General features: G+C 46.1%; 1 protein-coding gene across 1 annotated transcript in view; it reads left to right on the top strand.

The window, feature by feature from the left end:
• Positions 1–24,871, top strand: part of syt9b (synaptotagmin IXb) — a 101,450-nt gene that overhangs the window by 31,234 nt on the left and 45,345 nt on the right. Inside the window, exons 2-3 of the mRNA XM_068046945.1 lie at positions 1,115–1,466; positions 5,589–6,132. Of these exons, the coding sequence (XP_067903046.1) occupies positions 1,115–1,466; positions 5,589–6,132 (896 nt within the window). The remainder of the gene's footprint in view (positions 1–1,114; positions 1,467–5,588; positions 6,133–24,871) is intronic.

Consider the following 24,871-nt stretch of genomic DNA (forward strand, 5'->3'; position numbering starts at 1 on the left):
AGATTAATTTCAAAAGCCTCCTTGGAGCCCTGCAAACAAAGGCAATTAGCGAAAGCTCATCATGGTGATTAATTCGATCTGCAAGTGGCTCAGTTTTGTGGGCAGAGCCGGTTTCTAGTGCGATTGTTTACTAAACTCCTGCAAATGATTGGTGAAACTTGAGTTTTATGGATGTAATTGGGGCTTGAAATTACATGATCTTTTGCGGCGGTTTTGGCTGAATTGTGCTGAAAAAACCAATGGAACTGAGCAAATAGTCTGGGCAACAGGCTTGAAAAGAAAAAAATTGTGGTACTACGGGGGAAAGAGCCAGGGAGTTAGGATTCATCGGCTAGCTCTTTCAAAGAGCCGGAACAGACACAATGGGCCAAACAGCCTCTTTCTCTGCTGGAAGATCAGATTTTGGCCAGAAACTAAACTGGACTAGCCATATAAAGACAGTGGCTACAAGAGCAGGTCTGAGGCTGGGAATTCTGGGGCGGGTAACACACCTCCTGACTCCCCAAAGTCTGTGACCATCTACAAGGCACAAGTCAGAAGTGTGTTGGAATACTCTCCACTTGCCTGGATGGGTGCAGCTCCAACAACACTCAAGAAGCTCGACACCATCCAGGACAAAGCAGCTTGCTTGATCGGCACCCCATCCACCACCTTCAACATTCACTCCCTCCACCACCGACACACAGTGGCAGCAGTGTGCACCATCTACAAGACACCCTGCAGCAACTCGCCAAGGCTTCTTCAACAGCACTTTCCGAATCCATGATTTCTACCACCTGGAAAGACAATGGCAGAAGATGCATGGGAACACCACCACCTGCAAATTCCCATCCAAGTCACACACCATCCTGACTTGGAACTATATCGCTGCTCCTTCACTGTCGCTGGGTCAAAATCCTGGAACTTCCTCCCTAACAGCACTGTGGGTGTACCTACCGCACATGGATTGCAGTGGTTCAAGAAGGAAGGTCGCTACCACCTTCTCAAGGGCAATTAGGGATGGGCAATAAATGCTGGCCTGGCCAGCGACGCTCACACCCCATGAACGAATAAAAAAAATTTATGATTTTAATGAAAAGATGGTTCTAATCATGAGGTGTTTCTCATTTTTCAGATATTTCGATTAGTCTACTGTCACTGGTGGTTACCGCCTGTGGCTTGGCACTTTTTGGAGTCTCGCTGTTCGTTTCCTGGAAATTGTGCTGGATCCCGTGGAGGGAGCGCAGCGAATCATCCAATCACAAGGACAGCCAACAGGAGCAGCAGCACTATACGGATAACGAGACAGATGGGCATGAGTACAGTGAGGACTTCATGACGGAACCTGCTACCTACCCAGAGTCAGCTATGAAGATCAGCCACACTTCTCCAGATATTCCTGTGGACGTCCAGTCCAAGAACAAGGAGAACTGTGCTCATAACGTACGGATGCATCGACAAGTCACAGAACCTACGTCTTCTTCCAGGTCAGTGGTTGAAGAGATCTGAGAGAGATGCTGGCATATTGAAGACTGGAATCTGATTGGATTCCAAGATTGTTGAAGCCAGAGATTGTTTTTTCAAAAAAGCCCAATAATTAGTCATTTAGAAACCAGAATTCCAGCCAGTGTTGCCAACTGTTCCAGGAGATCCCTGGAGTCTCTAGGAATTAACTAATCTCTAGGACACTGCTGTAAAAAAAACGGCCAGGAAGAAAGATCATAATGGGGCAATAAAAAAATTGTCTTTTTAAAATATTTTCTTTGAAAATGTTTGCTTTCTAGTTATAAAAATATTGGACATGGGGGTCAGCAATCATCCAATTGGTCAAAAAAGGTTTTGTTCACTTTCTGACTGGTTTGTGAGGATGGATATGTTGGGCAGCCAATGGCGATAATGTTGGACCAGGGCAGTTGGAGGCAGGAGGTGATGTAATGAAACCTCCCAGGGATATGTCCAGCCAAAGTTGGTAACGCTGGTTGCAGTGTGAAGGGTGACAGTCCTAGAACAAAACTAGGGTGAGAAACAGAGTAAACAAAACAGATTAAAGTTAAATGGCTAGAGTATTTAAATTGCAGTCTAATGGTCGTAGTTCAGAATAAAGAGAAACCTGCCAGTCAAAAGCGGGTCATCACTGACTGAGTCTTGTCAATTCTCTGGCAAAAAGGTTACACATTATGTTCCAGATCTAGGGAGGAGGTTAAATGGTGATGGTTCGACAGTGGTCACTCTCTGCAAACTTGAGTTCATCCCAAACTCTTCTGCCTCTGTCCTAACTCACACCAAGTCCCGTTCACCCAACCGGCCTGTTCCACTGACCTATATTGGCTCCTGGTTAAGCAGCACCCCCATTTTAAAATTTCCATCCTTGTTTTCAATTCCCTCCATTGTCTCATCTAACCCGATCTCTGCAACCTCCTCCAATCATACTACCCTCCGTTCATCTAATTCTGGCCTCTTGCATATTCCTGATTTTCTTCACTCCATCATGGTGGCCGTGCCTTCAGCTGTCTGGGCCCTAAACTCTGTAACTCCCTAAACCTCTCCACCTGTCTACCTCTTTCTCCTGTTTTAAGATCCTCCTTAAAATCTACCTTTTTCATCTGCCCTAGTATCTCCTTATGTGAACAAAGAACAAAGAACAAACAAAGAACAGTACAGCACAGGAAGAGGCCATTTGGCCCTCCAAGCCTGCGCCGATCTTGATGCCTGCCTAAACTAAAACCTTCTGCACTTCCGGGGTCCGTATCCCTCTATTCCCATCCTATTCATGTGGCTCCGAGTCAAATTTTGTTTAATATTCACTCCTGTGAAGCTCCTTGGCATGTTTAACTATGTTAAAAGTGCAATATAAATGGCAATTATGCAGTAGGTTGTTCTCAAAAGTAACTATGGATGGGCAATAAATACTGGCCTTGTCAGCGATGCCCACATTCCATGAATGAATAGAAAACAAATTGTCATAGAGTCATAGTCATAGAGTTATACAGCACAGAAACAGGCCCTTCGGCCCATCATGTCTATGCCAGCCATCCAGCACCCAACTATTCTAATCCCGTATTCCTGCACTTGGCCCAGAGCCTTGTATGCTGCAGCGTTTCAAGTGCTCATCTAAATACTTCTTAAATGTTGTGAGGCTTCCTGCCTCCACCACTCCTTCAGGCAGTGCGTTCCAGATTCCAACCACCCGCTGGGTGAAAAAAATTTTCCTCAAATCCCCTCTAAACCTCCTGCCGTTTACCCGAAATCTATGCCTCCTGGTTCTTGACCCCTTCGCTAAGGGAAAAAGTTTCTTCCTATCTAACCGATCAATGCCCCTCATAATCTTGTATACCTCAATCATGTCCCCCCTCAGCCTTCTCTGCTCCAAGGAAAACAACCCGAGCCTTTTCAGTCTCTCTTCATAGCTGAAATGCTCCAGCCCAGGCAACATCCTGGTGAATCTCCTCTGCACCCTCTCCAGTGCAATCACATCCTTCCTATAGTGTGGTGACCAGAACTGTACACAGTACTCCGGCTGTGGCCTAACTAGTGTTTTATACAGCTCCATCATAACCTCCCTGCTCTTATATTCTATGCCTCAGCTAATAAAGGCAAGTATCCCATATGCCTTCCTAACCACTTATCTACCTCTGCTGCTGCCTTCAGTGATCTATGGATAAGCACACCAAAGTCCCTCTGACCTTCTGTACTTCCTAGGGTCCTACTATCCATTGTATATTCCCTTGCCTTGTTTGTCCTCCCAAAATGCATTACCTCATAATTTTCAGGATTAAATTCCATTTGCCACTGCTCCGCCCATCTTACCAGCCCATCTATACCGTCCTGTAATCTAAAGGTTTCCTCCTCACTATTTACAACACCACCAATTTTCGTGTCATTCGCGAACTTACTGATCATACCTCCTATAGTCACGTCTAAATCATTAATGTACACTACAAACAGCAAGGGTCCCAACACCGATCCCTGTGGTACACCACTGGTCACAGGCTGCCACTCGCAAATACAGCCCTCGACCATTAGACTCTGTCTCCTGCCACTAAGCCAATTTTGGATCCAATTTGCCAAATTGCCCTGGATCCCATAGGCTCTTACCTTCTTAACCAATCTCCCATGCAGGACCTTATCAAAAGCCTTACTGAAATCCATGTATACTACTTCTACTGCTTTACCCTCATCGACACATCTAGTCACCACCTCAAAAAATTCAATCAATTTAGTTGAGCACGATCTCCCCCTGACAAAGCCATGCTGACTATCCCTGATTAATCCCTGCCTCTCCAAGTGGAGATTAATCCTGTCCCACTGATGTTAGACTCACCGGCCCATATTTACCCGGTTTATCCCTGCTACCCTTCTTGAATAATGATACCACATTCGCTATCCTCCAGTCCTCTGGTACCTCTCCTGTGGCCAGAGAGGATTTGAAAATTTGTCTCAAAGCCCCTGCTATCTCCTCCCTTGCCTCACATAACAGCCTGGGATACATCTCATGTGACATGAAGTATATGGCGATTGGCAGAGAGCATGGAAAGGCAATGGGGGGAAACTAACGAAATGAAGGAAGTTACACTTATATTAAGCAAGGGAAATTGCATATAGAAAAGAAATCAGAAACTTCAGCACTGTACTGAGGGGTAGTGTGGTCTTCTCAGTGGTGCTGTCCATTGGAAGGGAAGTTACACTGAGCGCTCCATCCCCCTGCTTTGGAGATCACAAAGCACCATTCAAATAAAATCTTGGAGTTCTCCCAAAGTCCTGCGCGACAGTCCAATCCCACACCAAAGTGGTTGACTCTTGACCGACCTCTGAAGTTGCCTGGGTGAGCCCCTCAGTTGTATCAAAATCAATCAGTGGTTCAAGAGGAAGATCCACTGCCACTTTCTCAGGGCAACTAAGCATGAGTGATAAATACCAGACTTGCCAGTGATGTCCATATCCCAAGAATGATTATTTTGAAAAAAAGACAAAGCCACTCCACATGGCAAAGCCATAGAATAGTCAACTAGGGAACTACTCTACCTTTACTTGCAGGTGATGAAATTGGGGTTAGAGATTGACCCCAAGGCAAATGCATAAACATTTGAAAAGGAAATCTTTGCTGAGCTATGGGCAAAAGGCTGGAGCAGTGGGACTAATTTGATAGCTCCTTCAAAGAGCTGGCACGGGTACGATGGGCTGAATGGTCTCCTTCTGTATTGTATCTTAATTGTATATCTATCATGTTCGATTCTATGCAGGTGGAGGGAATTAATTGGGCTTTCACTTGAGCACATATCAAGAGACACTCACTGAACCTGTGGTGTGGTTGAGTTAGGAGGTGTATGCTTGTAATGCTTCACTCTGTAAATAAATGTTAGACTGAGTAAAGATTAGCTCCAGTACTAACCTTCACCAACTGGCTTTTTTGAATATAACACTGTAAGATTCGAACCAAGAGACTCAATTAAACAAAAGAGCATTTCTGGTTTGGAATGGCAATAACACAAAATAAAAGTGACTGTATGATTTATTCTATGGTTATAAAAACCAAAATTTGCCATTCAAAATTTTGTGAGGTTGCATGACTTCATAGCATTCTGCTGAATGATAATGAGCTTTGGTTGCAGGCACAATTCCATAAGAAGACAGTTAAACCTTTCCAATCCAGACTTTGACATTCAACAGTACCAAAGGCAGGAAAAGCCAATGGACATTGGACGGATTAAACCTGAGTTGTACAAACAGAGGTCAGTGGACACGGATGATGGGCGGAGAAACAACCAGACCTGCGGCAAACTTAACTTTGTGCTAAAGTACGACTGCGACTTGGAACAGCTGATTGTCAAAATCCACAAGGCTATCAACCTGCCGGCCAAGGACTTTTCAGGCACATCCGACCCTTATGTGAAGATATACTTGCTGCCAGACCGCAAAACCAAACACCAGACTAAAGTCCACCGCAAAACCCTCAATCCTATCTTCGACGAAGCCTTCCTCTTCTCCGTGCCCTACAACGAGCTGGCCAACCGGAAGCTTCATTTCAGCGTCTACGACTTTGACAGGTTTTCCCGCCATGACGTGATTGGCCAGGTGGCCGTTGATAATTTCCTCGACTTGTCCGAATTTCCCCGAGAGACCATGCTGTGGAAAGATATTCAACACGTCACTTCGGTAAGTGTAACATGCCTTCTCAGTTTTGCTGTTGAAACACACAATTATGCAAGTTACACTTTTTTTTTAACAAGGTTGTTTTTTATTCATTCATGGGACGTGAGCATCACTGGCAAGGCCAATATTTATTACCCTTCCCTAGTTTCCCTTAACTGAGTGGCTTGCTAGACCGTTTCAGAGGGCAGTTAAGAATCAACCACATTGCTGTGGAAACTATTGGTGTCAAGTGTAGGCCAGACCAGGTAAGGATGGCAGAGTTCCTTCCCTAAAGGACAATAGTGAACCAGATGGATTTTTACAACAATCTGGTAGTTTCGTGGTCATCATTACTGAGATTAGTTTTTTATTCCAGATTTATTTAGTTAACGAAATTTAAATTCCCTGGCTTCTGTTGTGGGATTTGAACTCATGGGCAGAATTTTCTGACCCATTGGAGAGGGGTTGGTGGGAGGGGGGGGGGGGTGACGGCTGTTTTGGATGGCTCCCCGATGCATTCCCGCCACCAGGGATGTTTTCCAGGGGCAGTCCAGGATGGGTTGTCTGCCTGCTGAATGGAGGCAAACACCCAATTAACTTTGTTAAGGCCCCAATAAGGGGCAATTTCTTTGGGCTCGCTGGCATTTTACTGGAGGGGAAGCGGACCCCCTCCACATGGGGAGGCTGCCAGCTCTATGGAGGCAGCCACCCTGAACCAGGCTGTGTGGGGGAGGGGTGCCATTGGAGCTGGAGACTCCACGCCCCGTTGACAGTGCCACAGGAAGAAAAGGCTGCCCCTGTAGCCCCAACGATACCCAAGGAAGGCTTTCCCCTCTATTCCAAGGGGCCTGCTGCCTTCCCTCCTCTAATTGGCCACCTCCATTTCATAGGACGGCGAGTGCTGAGGTGGCCAATTAGAAGGCCACCTCCGTGAAAGTAACTCCAGTGGTCTCGCTGCCGGCAGGTGTGGGCTCAGGACCCCCATTTGGTCTCAATACCAAGGTCCCAAATCCAGCCGGAAATTCCTGCCCCATGTCTCGGTATCATTTAGTCCAGGTCTCTGGAGTACTAAACCAGTAACATAACCCATATTTACCGTACCCTAAATGAGTAGGAGGTGCCCAAGGTGGAAGGTGGAAAGTGGAAAGCGCCGGCTCGGCTGGCGAAACACTTTTAACCACATTTGCCAGTTGCTCTGACAAGATCCAGCCAGTAACAAACATGGAACCTACAGGAATTAATGTCACAAGGGCAGGTGTAGTAATTAGAATATGGGGAGAGAAGTTGGACCGTGTGCCTATAAAATGGCCGTAATTTCAGGGACTAACATCCTGCACTGCAGGACATCGGCCCTGAAATTAAGTTCAGCTATTTTTCAGGTGTCCAGATGTCAGTGTAAAACAGACATTGGATCCTTTAGCTATGTAAATGAGGAAAGCTTCTCTTATTGAAGCTCCTTTCATTGAAATTGGGCGTTGATGAGTGAAGCAGGCAAAGCTATCCCATGGAGCTGGGTTGAGCAGGTGTACTCCCCCACTTGAATCCAGAGTCAGCATGACAGCAGCACCAACCACCCCTCCTACCCACAGCCCACTCCCACTCCTACGGACCACTGATAGAATAGAATCATAGATTGGTTAGACCACAGAAGGAGGCTGTTCGGCCCATTGCTTCTGTGCTGGTAAGAGCAACTCAGCTAGTCCCACTTCCTGCCCTATCCCTGTAGCTTTGCAAATTTTTTCCCTCCAAGTCCCTTTTGATAGCTCCGATTGAAAATGCCTCCATCACACTCTCAGACAAACATCGATAGATTTTTGGGTACTAAGAAAAGTTCCAGTTGAGGTAGAAGGTCAGCCATGATTGTGTTGAAGGGTACAACAGGCTCGAAGGGCCAAATGGCCTACTTCAGCTCCTGTTCCTTGTCTCATTAAGTTTTCATGATGCCTGGAGCATCGTGACAAGACACGGCCTTCCCCAGTCTGCCACCCCAAATAATCTCCTGCGAGAGGCAAAAGAACCAGAAAAATAAACCCATGGCCAATGAGTGAAAGAAAAAATACTCTGAAAAATTATTTTCCGAACCCCTCATGTGATCGAAACCAGTCCAGGTGATCACACAGACAGAGTAAATAAATAAAGACACTTGCCTTCGACATGATGTGATCTCTGCCCCAGTCAAAAACTGGACCAGATCCCTCTTGTAGGCAATGCAGAGAGTCAGAACCCAGAACACCAGCCGTCCTGTGGTATGTGTTGGAGTAACAAAGAAGGAGGATTGGATTCAAGCACATTCATATTATATTCAATCATGAAAGAAGTACTTTCACGAGAAGGGGCAGATCTAAGAAAATTGTCATCGAGTCACAATTCTGCTATTTAAATAGATGTAGAAAGGGCTAGTTCTGGATGGGTTTTATTTGTGGCAATCACCATTGCTGCCTATTTACCTTGCTTTGCTGTTTTACTTATTAAAAAAATGTTCTCCTCTCTCAACTGCCCTCTGAAGTCACCTATCAAAACACGACACTCCAGTGGCTTAAGAATAAGATCCATTGCCACCTTCTCAGGGCAACTCGAACAGGTGGTAAATGCCAGCCTCACGAGCGGCACCCACATCCCGAGAATGGATGAAAGAAAAATCTAGAATCTAAGCAATATATGGCACCCATTTTGATGGGTTACGCTCATCACAACTGTACCAGACAATCATACTACATTCTTTCAGAGAAGTGTTAACCTGTTTAAAAATAAACGGTGCTTAAAAATAGCACTTTGAGCTTTCTTCCAACTTCACATCAGCCCTGGCGGATGTCAGCATTGAAACATGTAAAACTGGCACTAAGATCCCATCAGTACAAATCTGACCCATTTTTCAGACTCTTACCTATTATCCTCTGGTTATATGTAGCTCGATTGTTGGCCCTGATCTACTGTATGTGAGCAGATTCTGCATAGTGTTTGTTAGGTTGCAATTGCGGAAGATCGCTTTTTTAAAAAGAAAATAAGAATACAAAACTATTAACTCAATGCACTGTCATGGAACTGATGTATTTACTGTAAGCTGCCTGAACCTCAGGATTTCATGCACAGAGTGCATGAACTGTGAAAAAAACATTAGCCATTTCGCTTATAGCTCAGACCAGTTTCCATTTTGAGATGCTGCAGCTAAAATGAGTGCCATTTTATGAGTAGTTGAGTTGGTAGCGCTTTCACCTCCTGAGCAGAAGGTTCAAATCCTGCACTGCAACTTGAGCACATAATCTAAGCTGACTCGGCAATCACAGGACTGAGAGAGGCTGCATTATCAGAGGTGCTGCCCTTGGGTGAGACTTTTAAGTGGAGATGCCATCTCCCTGTCACAGTGGTTCACATAGATGCTGAAAGTCAAGTCAGAACATTTTCCTATATAACAATGGTGACCACTTTAAAAGTAATTCACTGATAGTGGCACTGATTGCTGAAACCAGGGGTGTTCGGCTTTAAGTAGGCAGATTGAACTCCAATAATGTCATAAGACATAGTCCAGGTTGACACTCTAGTACAGCACTGAGGGACTGCTGCACTGCCAGATATGCTTTCTTTCACATGAGACATTAAACTAAACCTCCATCTGCCCTCTCCAGTTGGATGTAAAAGATCCCATAGCACTAATTCGAAGAAGAGCAGGGGAGCTCTCACTGGTGTCCTGGCCCAATATTTATCCCTCAACCAACATTAATAAAACAGATTCATTGTTCATTTATCTCATGATGAATTTTCTTCATTACAACAGTGATTACACTTCAAAAAAAGTAATTCATTGGCTGTAAAGTGCTTCGGGATGTCCTGAGGGCAAGAAAGGTGCTATATAAATGTAATTTTGCCTGTCTGGCTGTCTTGTTGTGGCAGCCCTGTTTCATTGGAATGTTTAATGTTGTCAGTATCAATAATAATGCAGACTAAAAGATTTATATTTCTTACAATGGTTGCTTTGGAGCATGTCTTTAATTTGCAAAATAGCAAAAAAAATGTCATTTTAAATTTGCGTTGAGCAGCACCACCCTCTCACTGTTGTTGGTTCTGCCAGGTCTCTTGCTCCCAGGAGTCAGGGGGATAGAGACAAGTCCAGCTGTGAGCTCATCGTACCTGACTCTGAATAAACATCTTCCTTTTGGAAATGGGGTCAGATTGCCTGAAGGGGCAGCTGCAGCTTTCTGAACTACAGCTTAATAAATGCAGGATTGTTCAGCACACCATCAGCTCTGTGCGACTTCATTCTCCTATCTCTCTGTAGCCGCCTTCAGCCCTACAGTCTGCCACTCTGCGCTCCTCTAATTCTGGCCTCTTGCGCATCTCTGATTTCCACCACTCCACCATTGGAGGCCGTGCCTTCAGCTGCCTGGGCCCTAAGCTCTGGAATTCCCTCCCTAAACCGCTCTGCCTCTCTAACTTGCTTTCCTCTTTTAAGACGCTGCTTAAGACCTACCTCTTTGACCAAGCTCCTGGTCACCTTTTTTAAAATTTATTCATGGGATGTGGGTGTCACTGGCTACGCCAGCATTTATTTCCCACCGAGCTCGCCACTGGTATCAGACCCACCGGCTGTCCATGTCTCTGCTTTAAAGACGTCTGCAAACGCAACATGAAGTCCTGTGACATTGATCACAAGTCATGGGAGTCAGTTGCCAGCGATCGCCAGAGCTGGCGGGGAGCCTTAAAGGCGGGGCTAAAGAGTGGCGAGTCGAAGAGACTTAGCAGTTGGCAGGAAAAAAGACAGAAGCGCAAGGAGAGAGCCAACTGTGAAACAACCCTGACAACCAATTTTACCTGCAGCACCTGTGGAAGAGCCTGTCACTCTAGTGTTGGCCTTTATAGCCACTCCAGGCGCTGCTCCACAAACCACTGACTACCTCCAGGCACTTACCCATTGTCTCCCGAGACAAGGAGGCCAAAGAAGAAGAAAAAATTGCCCATCCCTAATTGCCCTCGAGAAGGTGGTGGTGAGCTGCCCTCTTGAACTGCTGCAGTCCATGTGAGGTCAGTACACCCACAGTGATGTTAGGAAGGGAGTTCCAGGATTTTGGCCCAGTGACAGTGAAGGAACGATGATATAGTTCCAGGTCAGGATGGTGTGTGACTTGGAGGGGAACTTGCAAAAGATGGTGTTCCCATGTATCTGCTGCTCTTGTCCTTCTAGTGGGTAGAGGTCACAAGCTTGGAAGGTGCTGTCTAAGGAGCCTTGGTGCATTGCTGCAGTGCATCTTTTAGATGGTACACACTGCTGCCACTGTGTGTCAGTGGTGGAGGGAGTGAATGTTTGTGGATGGGGTGCCAATCAAGCGGGCTGCTTTGTCCTGGATGGTGTCGAGCTTCTTGAGTGTTGTTGGAGCTGCACCCTTCCAGGCAAGTGGAGAGTATTCCATCACACTCCTGACTTGTGCCTTGTAGACGGTAGACAGGCTTTGGGGAGTCAGGAAGTGAGTTGCTCACTGCAGGATTCCTAGTCTCTGACCTGCTATTGTAGCCATGGTATTTATATGGCTACTCCAGTTCAGTTTCTGCTTAGTAGTAACTCCCAGGATGTCGATAGTGGGGGATTCAGCAATCGTAATGCCATTGAATGTCAAGGGGAGATAGTTACATTCCCTCTTGTTGGAGATGGTCATTGCCTGGCACTTGTGTGGCGCGAATGTTACTTATCAGCCCAATTGGATATTGTCCAGGTCTTGCTGCATTTCTACATGGACTGCTTCAGTATCTGAAGAATCGCGAATGGTGCTGAACATTGTGCAATCATCACCGAACATCCCCACTTCTGACCTTATGATGAAGGGAAGGTCATTGATGAAGCAGCTGAAGATGGTTGGGCCTAGGACACTACCCTGAGGAACTCCTGCAGTGATGTCCTGGAGCTGAGATGATTGACCTCCAACAATCACAACCATCTTCCTTTGCAGTAGGTATGACTCCAACCAGCATAGAGTTTTCCCCCGATTCCCATTGACTTCAATTTTGCTAGGGCTCCTTGATGCCATACTCGGTCAAATGCTGCCTTGATGTCAAGGGCAGTCACTCTCACCTCACTTCTTGAGTTCAGCTCTTTTGTCCATGTTTGAACCAAGGCTGTAATGAGGTCAGGAGCTGAGTGGCCCTGACGGAACCCAAACTGATCGCAGTGAGCAGGTTATTGCTAAGCAAGTGCCGCTTAATAGCACTGCTGACGACACCTTCCATCACTTTACTGATGATTGCGAGTAGGCTGATGGGGCAGTAATTGGCCGGGTTGGACTTGTCCTGCGTTTTGTGTACAGGATGTACCTGGGCAATTTTCCACATTGCCGGGTAGATGTCAGTGTTGTAGCTGTGCTGGAGCAGCTTGGCTAGGGGCGCAGGCCTTCAGTACCGTTGCCGGAATGTTGTCAGGGTCCATACCTTTGCAGTATCCAGTGCCTTCCGTCATTTCTTGATACCACACGGAGTGAATCGAATTGGCTGAAGACTGCTTTAATATCTCCTTATGTGGCACGGTGTCAAATTTTGTTCGATAATAATCCTGTGATGTGCCTTGGAAAGTTCTTTTTATGTTAAAGATGCTAGATAAATGCAAGTTGTTATTGGTGTACAGTTCCCTCTGGCAGTTTTCTTGCTAAATTAGTAGGGCGTTGTTTTTTAAAAATGAGTTAAATGATGTCACTGTTGTTGGTTGTCAAAAGTCAAATCCCCGTGTCATGATGTGACAAGCCCTGAGGTGATAACGAACCCTCATAGTGGCAGTCGATATCTCACAGATAAACATGTAACATGTCACACATTTTTCACCGTTTCTTTGAGTGAGTGGTTTTTAAATCGTCCTGTGTGTGTGGGACCGCTGTAAATATTGACATACTCTCCACTGCTCTGCTTCCCGTCCCGATGTTCTGAAGGGCACTCTCGGATACTCAAAGGAAAATCAGCATGATCCGGAGAGGATCAGCATTTCCAGGGAGTGCTGGCTGTGAAAATCAGGATTAGGGAAACATCCCTATGGTGAAGTCATCATAGAAATTACATTCAAAACCCCGCCCAGCACTTACATGAAAGCTTGGAGGGTTAAACAGAAATAGAAAGGCTTGCATTTCTACAACACCTTTCATGACCACAGGGCATCCAAAAGCACCTTCCAACCAGTGAAATACTTTTGAAGCAGAGTCACTGTTGTAATGTAGGAAACCAGGCAGCCAATTTGCACATAGCAAGATCCCACAAACAGCAATAAGATAAATGCCCAGAAAATCTGTTTTAGTGATGATATTGAGGGGCAAATAGTGGCCCTGGAAACTGGGGAGAACGCCCCTGCTTTTCTTTGAAGTAGTGACATGAAACCTGCAACATCCACTTGAGAGAGGAGGTGAGGCCTCTGTTTAATGTCTCACCAGAATGACAGCACCTCTGACAATGTAGCACTCCCTGGATTTCGTGCTCAAATCTCTGGAGTGGGGCTTCAACTCACAAACTTCTGATTCAGAGGCAAGAGTGCTACCCGCTAAGCCATAGCTCACACGAAAACCACCTGATCCTGCCTTGCCCGGAGCCTCTCTGCTCCCCATTGTGGGCAGCATTTACATGGAATATACAGCTCAGAAACAGGCCATTCGGCCCAACTCAAGCCTCCTCCCATCCTTCCTCATCCCACCCTATCAACATATCCTTCTATTCCTTTCTCCCTCGTGTGTTAATTTAGTTTCCCCTTAAATGCATCTGTGCTATTCTCAATCACTCCCTGTTCCACATTCTCACTGGGTAAAGAGGTTCCTTCCTAAACTCCTATTTAAATGAGACCTCTGGTTAAAATTGCTGAGGTATCCCAATGCCTCTGGTGGGCTGAAAAATACCTTGCAATTACTGACCAGCGATCAGCTCCAAGTTTCAAATCTGCCCCTGAATGGAGGAGAATGTCACTGTCAAAGTTCTAAAAGAAAACAATTACACAGACTTGAGGCATCATGAATTATTTGGCAATATTTTCCATGCTAATTTTTACAATTGCAGAATAAGCATAATTTCTTTGAATTCCATTGAATTGGAAATTTGTGTGGAATCACATCAAGTCTACAGCACAGAAACAGACCATTCAGCCCAACTGCTCCACAGTAGCCCCCTCCCACCCTACTTCATCGCATTCTATTAACATATCCTTCTATTCCTCTCTCCTCATGTGGTTATCCAGCACCCTCTTAAATGCCTTGATGCTATTCGACTCATCTACGCCCTGTGACAGCAGGTTCCATATTCTCACTCTCTGGATAAAGAAGTTTCTCCTAAATTCCCTACTGGGTTTATTAGTAACTGTCTTATATTTATGGCCACTAGTTTTGTACTTCCCAAAAGTGGAAACATCTTATCTATGTCTCCCCTATCAAATCCTTTCATATTTTTAAAGACCTCTATCAGGTTACCTCCTAATCTCCTTTTTTCGAAAGAAGAGAGCTCCAGCGTGTTCAATCTTTCCTGAGAGCTGTTGCCTCTCAGTTCTGCTATCATCCTTGTAAATCTTTTTTGCACATTCTCCACTGCTTCTTTATCCTTTCTGTAACATGGAAATCCAAAGGGCTGAATTTAGCCGAGCCAGCGGGGGTTTCACGATAGGCCAAAAAGGTGAAGGGAACCCCGCCTCGGCCCTTTAGATGCTCTCCCCCCTCCCCGACTCCTGGTGCAATACAACAGTGCTCGGACACTTAACTTCCTGGTGCCGGGATCCCTGTCCCTTTAAGGACAGGGATCCCACCTCCCAGCAGGGTTCCCACCTCCCAGAGCTGCCGGCCAATCAGAGGGTTGACAGCTCAGTAGTATCAGCAGTGCCACTGGGAGTGGTGGCCACTGCCGGTAATACACCTGGCCGGGGACCATGCCCAGAGCTGGATCCCTGGACCCAAGGTAAGTCCGGCAGACCCTGGCAACTGGAGGGGGAGGGCAGGGGGGGGTTAGTGGTGGGGCATCCTTTGCAGCTGGGGTCCCTCCAGGGACCACAGATTGCCCACGGAGGAGGCCCCCACCCACCCAGGGAGGCTGCCTCATTTCACTGGGTGACCTCCCCGTGTGGCGAGGCCCCACCCCTCCTTGCCACAGCTGGTGTAATTTCGGTAGCGAAGGCAGAGGTCCATAAGTGGCTAGAGATTGGCCACTTAAGGGCCTCAATTTGCCTCTGGATGGGAAGGCTGTCTTCAACCTTTCCCACCCCCGATTTAACTGCAGTGTGACAGGAAGGCGACAGGTCCTTCATCCCACACCCTGCCTTCCATTGCGACTCTGTAAGCATTGCCCACCCCCCCCCGCCCCAACCTTCAGCGTCTCCCAGCCCATCTCCCGGGGGAGATTCCGCCCTAACTGTGCACAATACTCTTGAGTGTGCACTCGCCAAGTTTATCACAATTTGATAAGCAATTATGCTTACTGAATATTTAATAACTGAAAGGCAAAAAAAAAGCTAACAGTTCTCAGTTTGGGCGATAGTTTATCACAGGCAATATGGGATCAGTGGCCTGTTATACATCTCTCCCAATGTTAATGTCCACTTACTTGACTTAATGTTCTCGACAGACACCAGAATAAAAGGCCTGCTTTATTTCCTGCTTTATACTATTATGCAAATTAGCTCCTAGGAGACCAGACTCAAGGATGTTGTTTGAAAGGAATAGCAATTCTATCGCTAATGTCAAAAGCATAAATGTAAAAGTGAACCAATTATTAACTACCACTGTTGCAGTCTTTATTATTTGTGCTGTAATTATTTGGTTACATTATTTTTGCAAAAATATTTTAATTTTTCAATGTTTTGACATTAGATTATGGATTTGGGAAATGCTCTATGTTGGTTCTCTCTGCTATTGGCTGGAACTAATAGTTATAAACCATACCCTCACTAAGAGGTGCCTGCAGGTTTTGTTGTAGATGGTTAACCATTTGCTTCATATAGAACTTCTGGCTGTGGTATGCCCACCTGCAGTGGGATCTAGCCTTGAATGGCCATGTAAGTGTAACTAGTTCACAAAGTTGACAATATCTCACTCAGGGCACAGTCACCAAAGGCAAATGAAACATTAAACATGTTGGAGATGGAAAACTGTACACTTATTGAGATGCAAAACTCTGCTTTCAGCAACCATTTGATTATAAAAGCCAACTGAAAGTCTCAGTTTCATGGACAGTATTTTCAGCTGTAACCTATAACTCGATATTCCTTTATTATCACTGCTGCTGCACTGGCGGCAGGGAATGAACTCAATGTAGGACATAGCAAAAGGGAAGCAACATTGAGGGTTGCATGTGAGACCCCACATTACGCTGTAGGCTGTCAGTCACAATTCCCAAAACCCCATTCCGACTCTACCAGTCCCCAATCCAAAATTCTATCCAAGCTCCAATCAACAGCCGATAATTACAGTCCCTGATGCCAAGAAAGGTTTTGGTGGGGCAAGGGCAGTGGAGGGGATCATGGTTCAGGAAGGGGGACGGGATGTCCCAGGCATTAGCAGCCCTAAGTGTTCCTTGTGGGTCCTGAAGGAGTACTAGAAGGGCAAAACAAAATGTATTTGTTCCATCTTGAGAAACTTATAAATTATTTAGATTCGGGCAGTAATTGAGCTGCTATTTAGTCCCATTAGAAGAGCTCAACATAATTTAACTTGAATAGAAATCAATGAACAAGGCTTGAAGTTGCCGCTGGTAATGATGAATTGTACAAGTTTCCTCAGTCCTTAATTCAGTGGAGATGTTAATCCATTTAACATGAGGGTTGGCATCTGCACTAAAATAAAACAGAGTGCAATGCCACATGAACAGAGTAACTTTGATGTCACTAATCATACTTTCTAAGTTTTAGGTCATGCCAGTCTGGTTGTTATTTATGAAATATTGAGATAGCTGCAAATTTTATCAATATTAGGATTTTTAAGTTGTCCAGAATTGACATATAATTATCATTTGGCAATCATAATCATGTTCAAACAGCCTTCTCTCAGCTAAATCATAAGAACATAACAAATAGGTGCAGGAGTAAACCATACAGCCTCTCGAGCCTTCTCACCATCAGAACGATCATGCCTCATCTCAATTCCACTTTTCCTCCTGCTCCCCATATCCCTTGATACCGTGAGAGATCCAAAATTTGTCGATTTCAACCTTAAATGTATTCAATGCTGAAGCATCCACAACCCTCTGGGCTAGAGAATTCCTAAGATTCACAACCTTCTGAGTGAAGAAATTCCTCCTCATCTCAGTCCTGAATGATCAACCCCTTATCCTTACACTATGCCCCATGTTCTAAATGCCCCAGCCAGGGGACCAGCCAACTGAAACCTGCATCATCTAGTCTTAGTATAATTTTAAGAAAGTGCTACGTGACCTCCCAGCAATGGCCTGGATTCAAAAGGATTATGAGTTAGAGTTTGGGGAGGTCAGGATAAGAGAGTCAACACCTGTGCGCCATCATTTTGTGTTGCCGGAGGAGATTATTTACTGCAATTTCAGAATGGCTCAGATAAAAAAAAACACAGAATAGTACATTACAGAAGGAGACCATTCGGCCCATCGAGCCTGTGCTGGCTGTTTTGAAGACAAATCCAGTTAGTCCCATTCCCCACTCTTTTCCCATATGCCTGCTATTTTTTCTCCTTCAAGTATTTATCCAATTCCCTTTTGAAGGCAACTTCTCCTTCCTCAGTGACTGTCTCCGGCTCCGACTGATTCCATGTGGATTCCAACTGCAGTTTCACCCATCATGCTTTGAAACCACCCAGGATCACAGGTATCTCCGAGAAATACAACGTTCCTCGGACTGCTGTTCTCGCCGCATCCTGAGATCCACACTCAGTGCTATGCGCCGCCATATGCACACACTGGACCTCTCTCTCCAGCAGCACCGTCTCACCTTATCTCAAATCTGTTCTACTCCGCAGTTTCATCTCATCTTACGTCTCATCCGACGCATTAACAAAAAACTTTTTTTCTTCCTTTCAGGTGTTAAGGAACGCAAGCTCCAGCAGCTGATAGGGACTAATGCCCCTCCAGATCCTCCTTCCGCTTCACTTCCCTCTGACCCCACCCCTTCTGATCTGACCCCTTGCCGTGTATTCACTATACCCTCTGACCTCCCCCTCTCTGATGCTGAGCGTTCTGTACTCAGCAAAGGTCTCAGTTTTATCCCCTTACGCCCCCACCTCAATGAATTTCGCGCTCGGCATGACGTTGAGCTCTTCTTCCGTCGCCTCCGCCTCCGGACTCACTTCTTCGACCAGGAGTCCTCCCCCCGACCAGCAGACCCATTCACCCGCCTCCAGCATTCTCCCTCTACCTGGACCCCTCCCCCTGGCCTCTTGAAAACTGTCGGCGAGACATTGGTCGTCTCAATTTCTCTGCCCCCCTCACTCACTCTAACCTGTCCCCCTCTGAACTTGAGGCACTCCGTTCTCTCAGGTCTAACCCCGACATGGTCATCAAACCTGCAGACAAGGGTGGTGCTGTTGTTGTATGGCGTACCGACCTCTACCTTGCAGAAGCTCAACGCCAACTCACAGACACCTCTTCCTACCTCCCTCTGGACTATGACCCCACCACCGAACATCAAGCCACCGTCCAAAGGACTGTCACTGACCTCATCTCCTCTGGAGATTTTCCCTCTACAGCTTCCAACCTCATAGTCCCGCAACCCCGGACAGCCCGCTTCTACCTCCTTCCCAAAATCCACAAACGGGACTGTCCCGGCAGACCCATTGTGTCAGCCTGCTCCTGCCCCACTGAACTTATTTCTTCCTATCTAGACTCTATCTTTTCTCCGCTGGTCCAGTCTCTTCCCACCTACATCCGTGACTCTTCTGACGCCCTACGTCATTTCGACAATTTCCAGTTTCCTGGTCCCAACCGCCTCCTCTTCATTATGGACGTCCAATCGCTCTACACCTCCATCCCCCACCAGGATGGTTTGAGGGCTCTCCGCTTCTTCCTGGAACAGAGGCCCAACCAGTCCCCATCCACCAACACCCTCCTCCGCCTGGCTGAACTTGTTCTCACATTGAACAACTTCTCCTTCAACTCCATGCATTTCCTTCAAGTAAAAGGTGTCGCTATGGGTACCCGCATGGGTCCTAGTTATGCCTGTCTTTTTGTGGGATATGTCGAGCATTCTTTGTTCCAGTCCTACTCAGGCCCCCTCCCCCAACTCTTTTTCCGGTACATTGATGACTGTATCGGTGCCGTTTCCTGCTCCCGCCCCGAACTAGAAAACTTTATCAACTTTGCTTCCAATTTCCACCCTTCTCTCACCTTTACATGGTCCATCTCTGACACTTCCCTTCCCTTCCTCGACTTCTCTGTCTCCATCTCGGGGGATAGGTTGTCTGCCAATATCCATTATAAGCCCACTGACTCCCACAGCTACCTCGACTACACTTCTTCACACCCTACCTCCTGTAAGGACTCCATTCCATTCTCCCAGTTTCTCCGTCTCCGACGCATCTGCTCTGATGATGCTACCTTCCATGACGGTGCTTCTGATATGACCTCCTTTTTCCTCAACCGAGGATTTCCCCCCACTGTGGTTGACAGGGCCCTCAACCGTGTCCGACCCATTCCTCGCACCTTTACCCTCACCCCTTCCCCTCCCTCCCAGAACCGTGACAGGGTTCCCCTTGTCCTCACTTTTCATCCCACCAGCCTCCATATCCAAAGGATCATCCTCCGCCATTTTCGCCACCTCCAGCGTGATGCCACTACCAGTCGCATCTTCCCCTCCCTTCCCCTGTCAGCATTCCGAAGGGATCATTCTCTCCGCGACACCCTGGTCCACTCCTCCATTACCCCCACCACCTCGTCCCCGTCCCAGGGCACCTTCCCTTGCAATCGCAGGAGGTGTAATACCTGCCCATTTACCTCCTCTCTCCTCACTATCCCAGGCCCCAAACACTCCTTTCAGGTGAAGCAGCGATTTACTTGTACTTCTTTCAATGTAGTATACTGTATTCGCTGCTCACAGTGTGGTCTCCTCTACATTGGGGAGACCAAGCGCAGACTGGGTGACCGCTTTGCGGAACATCTCTGCTCAGTCCGCAAGCAGGACCCTGAGCTTCCGGTTGCTTGCCATTTCAACACTCCCCCCTGCTCTCATGCTCACATCTCTGTCCTGGGATTGCTGCAGTGTTCCAGTGAACATCAACGCAATTTGGGGCGGCACAGTGGCGCAGTGGTTAGCACCGCAGCCTCACAGCTCCAGGGACCCGGGTTCGATTCCGGGTACTGCCTGTGTGGAGTTTGCAAGTTCTCCCTGTGTCTGCGTGGGTTTTCTCCGGGTGCTCCGGTTTCCTCCCACAAGCCAAAAGACTTGCAGGTTGATAGGTAAATTGGCCATTATAAATTGTCACTAGTATAGGTAGGAGGTAGGGAAATATAGGGACAGGTGGGGATGTTTGGTAGGAATATGGGATTAGTGTAGGATTAGTCTAAATGGGTGGTTGATGTTCGGCACAGACTCGGTGGGCCGAAGGGCCTGTTTCAGTGCTGTATCTCTAATCTAATCTAATCTAAAGCTCGAGGAACAGCATCTCATCTACCGATTAGGCACACTACGGACTGAACATTGAGTTCAATAATTTCAGAGCATGACAGCCCCCCATTTTACTTTCATTTTTAGTTATTTTTTCTTCCTTTTTTTTTACATTCTTTTTTACATTTTTTACAATCTTTTTTTGCATTTATTTCATTTCATCTTAGTTTGTTCAGTTTGCTTACCCACTGTTTTTTTCAGGTTGTTTTTCTTCAGGTTTGCACTTGCTGCTGTTCAATATTCAGTATATTCACACCTAATCTGTACTAATGCTTTGTCTTTCAACACACCATTAACATATTGTTTGCCTTTGCTCCGTGACCTTTTGGTCAGCTATGTGGCCTGGTCCAATCTGCACCTTCTCCTTTGTTATCTCTTGCCCAACCTCCACCTCACTTGTTTATAATCTGTGACTTTTCTAATATTTGTCAGTTCCGAAGAAGGGTCACTGACCCGAAACGTTAACTCTGCTTCTCTTTCCACAGATGCTGCCAGACCTGCTGAGTGATTCCAGCATTTCTTGTTTTTGTTCTAAATTTGTATCCTGTCAAGCAATGCATTACAAATGCTAACCACTCATTGTGTTCAGAAGTTTTTCCTCATGTCGCCTTCTTCTCTGGTTATCAACCTTTCAGCATTGTAAATAGGTTCTCTTTATTTATTCTATTTATTTAAACCTTCATGATTTTAAAGATCTTCATCAAATCTCCTCTTAGCCTTCTTTAAGGAGAATGATCCCAGCTTCTCCAGTTTATCCATTTAACTGTAATCCATCATTGCTGGAAACATTCTAATAAGTCTCTTCTGTAACCTCTCTGAAGGCCTTGACATCCTTTCTCAAGTGTGGTGCCCAGAATTAGATATAATGCTCCAGCTGGAGCCAAACTAATGTTTTATGTAGGTTTAGCATAACTTCCTGGCTTTGTTCGATGTCTCTAATTATAAAGTCCAGGATTCCATAAGCTTTATTAACTTCCTTCAATAAGGGGGTGACTATCCTTGCCTTTATCAGGCTTCTGAACTGTGGCTTTGGCAGCTAGTGGATGCTGAGATTCTCTGCCTGGTGGTGCCCAAAGTACAACATAAAGCCTCCTGCTATCCTCCAAGCAGCTGCGGGAGGTGATGTTGTTTTGCTTTCATATCACAAAATTGTAAGAGCTGCCAGTCCAAATCAAAATTTGAACTCACTAACTTATCGTCGATGGAGCAATTTTAACCTAACCCGCAGGTTGAACTCCCCGCTGAGTTCAATAGAGTGCAAAATCAAGCGAGGGATAAAACCAGGTTTCCTGATGACTTGGTTCGATTAAATTGCACCCGTTGTGTTTGGTCAGCTTGGCTCAGTGTGTAGCACTCCTGCCACTGAGGCTTCAGAGTTGAGGTGCCTCTCCAACGACTTCAGCATATGATCCGGGCTGCCACCCCGTGCGGGACTGCGGGAGTGTAAAATTCCAGGAGGAATCATCCTTCAGATGAGATATTCAACCAATATCACCATCTGTCTGTTTATGTAGTTGTAAAAATCTTCCACTGATGAAGAGCATGTATTCTGGCCAACATTCCTCCCTCAACCAACATCCCCCACCAGCAGATTAACTGGTCACTCGACTCAAAGTTGTTTGTGGGAGCTTACTATGTGCAAATTGGCGGCACTTCCAAAGCTATTCATTTTGCGTTAAGAACTTTAGGACATTGTTGCAAGGCAATGATGTTATTGTATTGATCCAGCCTTCGTACTTTAATCTTCAATATGGGAGGGCTCCTTTTTAGTCTCTTCTGTTTCGAAAAGAGAAGATTGCCTACCAGTTGTTTGAAGGTGACTGCAGTTGAGGGCCTGTCAGCAGTTTCAGCCGTTTGGGTACGTGTGCATGGATTTCTGTCTTCTGCTGCGTGATGGTGACACAAGTGACCTTTCTACTCATGTCTCCATTGGTGTAGACTATTTGGGACAAATACTCTCCCCTCCTCTTTCCCCTTAGTCCTGCAATTTTTTCCTTTTGAAGTTATTGATCCAATTCTCTTTTGAAATTTATTATTGAATCTGCTTCCACCACTCTTTCAGGCAGTGCATTCCAGATTGCAACCAGTCACTGCGTAAAATAAATTCTCCTCATCTTCCCCGCTAGCTATTTGGCTGATTATTTTAACTCTATGTCCTCTGGTCACCGATTCTCCTGTCTTGGAAATGTTTTCTCCCTATCTACTCTATCAAAACTCTTCATAATTTTCAACGTCTCTAAAATCTCCCTTTAACCTTCCCTGCTTTAAGAAGAACATTCTCAGCTTATCTAATCTTTCCAGGTACCATTCTAGTACTACTTACTTGCTCTTGTACCGAATGCTTCTATTCATAAAACCAAGGATGCAGCATGCTCCTGCTGACTCCTTGGGAACCCCACTGTACTACCCCGCATCCCTCACCCCACCCCCCACCCCTCCCCACCCCACAGTCTGAAAAACAACTGTTCTTTACTACTGTCTGCTTTCTGTCCCTTAACTAATTTTGTATCCACACTACCACTACTCCTTTAACCCACAAGCTTCAATTTTGCTAACGTCTATTACATGGTATTTTTGAAAGTTCACTACACAACATCAACTGCACTACCCTTATACAACCCTCTTCATTGACAGAAATCTTTGCATCCTCATTGGCTACAGGTGAGGTCCCAGAGGACTGGAGAATAGCCAATATTGTTCCTTTGTTTAAGAAGGGTAGGAAGGATAATCCAGGAAGTTATAGGCCGGTGAGCCTTACGTCAGTGGTAGGGAAATTATTAGAGAGGATTCTTCGGGACAGGATTTACTCCCATTTGGAAACAAACGCACTTATTAGCGAGAGGCAGCATGGTTTTGTGAGGGGGAGGTCGTGGTTCACGAACTTGATTGAGTTTTTTGAGGAAGTGACAAAGATGATTGATGAAGGAAGGGCAGTGGATGTTATCTATATGGACTTCAGTAAAGCCTTTGACAAGGTCCCTCGTGGCAGACTGGTACAAAAGGTGAAGTCACACGGGATCAGAGGTGAGCTGGCAAGATGGATGCAGAACTGGCTCGGTCATAGAAGACAGAGGGTAGCAGTGGAAGGGTGCTTTTCTGAATGGAGGGCTGTGACTAGTGGTGTTCCGCAGGGATCAGTGCTGGGACTTTTGCTGTTTGGAGTATATATAAATGATTTGGAGGAAAATGTAGCTGGTCTGATTAGTAAGTTTGCGGACGACACATAGGTTGGTGGAGTTGCGGATAGTGATGAGGATTGTCAGAGGATACAGCAGGATATAGATCGGTTGGAGACTTGGGCGGAGAAATGGCAGATGGAGTTTAATCTGGACAAATGTGAGGTAATGCATTTTGGAAGGTCTAATACAGGTGGGAAGTAGACAGTAAATGGCAAAACCCTTAGGAGTATTGACAGGCAGAGAGATCTGGGCGTACAGGTCCACAGGTCACTGAAAGTGGCAACGCAGGTGGATAAGGTAGTCAAGAAGGCATACGGCATGCTTGCCTTCATCGGTCGGGGCATAGAGTATAAAAATTGGCAAGTCATGCTGCAGCTGTACAGAACTTTAGTTAGGCCACACTTACAATATTGCGTGCAATTCTGGTCGCCACACTGCCAGAAGGACATGGAGACTTTGGAGAGGGTACAGAGGAGGTTTACCAGGATGTTGCCTGGTCTGGAGGGCATTAGCTATGAGGAGAGGTTGGATAAACTCGGATTGTTTTCACTGGAACGAAGGAGGTGGAGGGGTGACATGATAGAGGTTTACAAAGTTATGAGCGGCATGGACAGAGTGGATAGTCAGAAGCTTTTTCCCAGGGTGGAAGAGTCAGTTACTAGGGGACATAGGTTTAAGGTGAGAGGGGCAAAGTTTAGAGGGGATGTGCGAGGCAAGTTCTTTACACAGAGGGTGGTGAGTGCCTGAAACTGGCTACCGGGGGAGATGGTGGAAGCAGATACGATAGCGACGTTTAAGAGGCATCTTGATAAATACATGAATAGGATGGGGATAGAGGGATACGGTCCCCGGAAGTGCAGAAGGTTTTAGTTTAGGCAGGCATCAAGATTGGCGCAGGCTTGGAGGGCCGAATGGGCTGTTCCTGTGCTGTACTGTTCTTTGTTCTTTGTTCTTTTGTTCTATTACTTTATCAATGAATTCAACCCTCTTTCTATCTGTTGGTACCGATATTGGCCACGACCACTGACCGTTC

The sequence above is a fragment of the Heterodontus francisci genome, chromosome 14 (genome assembly GCF_036365525.1).
Source record: "Heterodontus francisci isolate sHetFra1 chromosome 14, sHetFra1.hap1, whole genome shotgun sequence".
Taxonomy (NCBI): Eukaryota; Metazoa; Chordata; class Chondrichthyes; order Heterodontiformes; family Heterodontidae; genus Heterodontus; species Heterodontus francisci.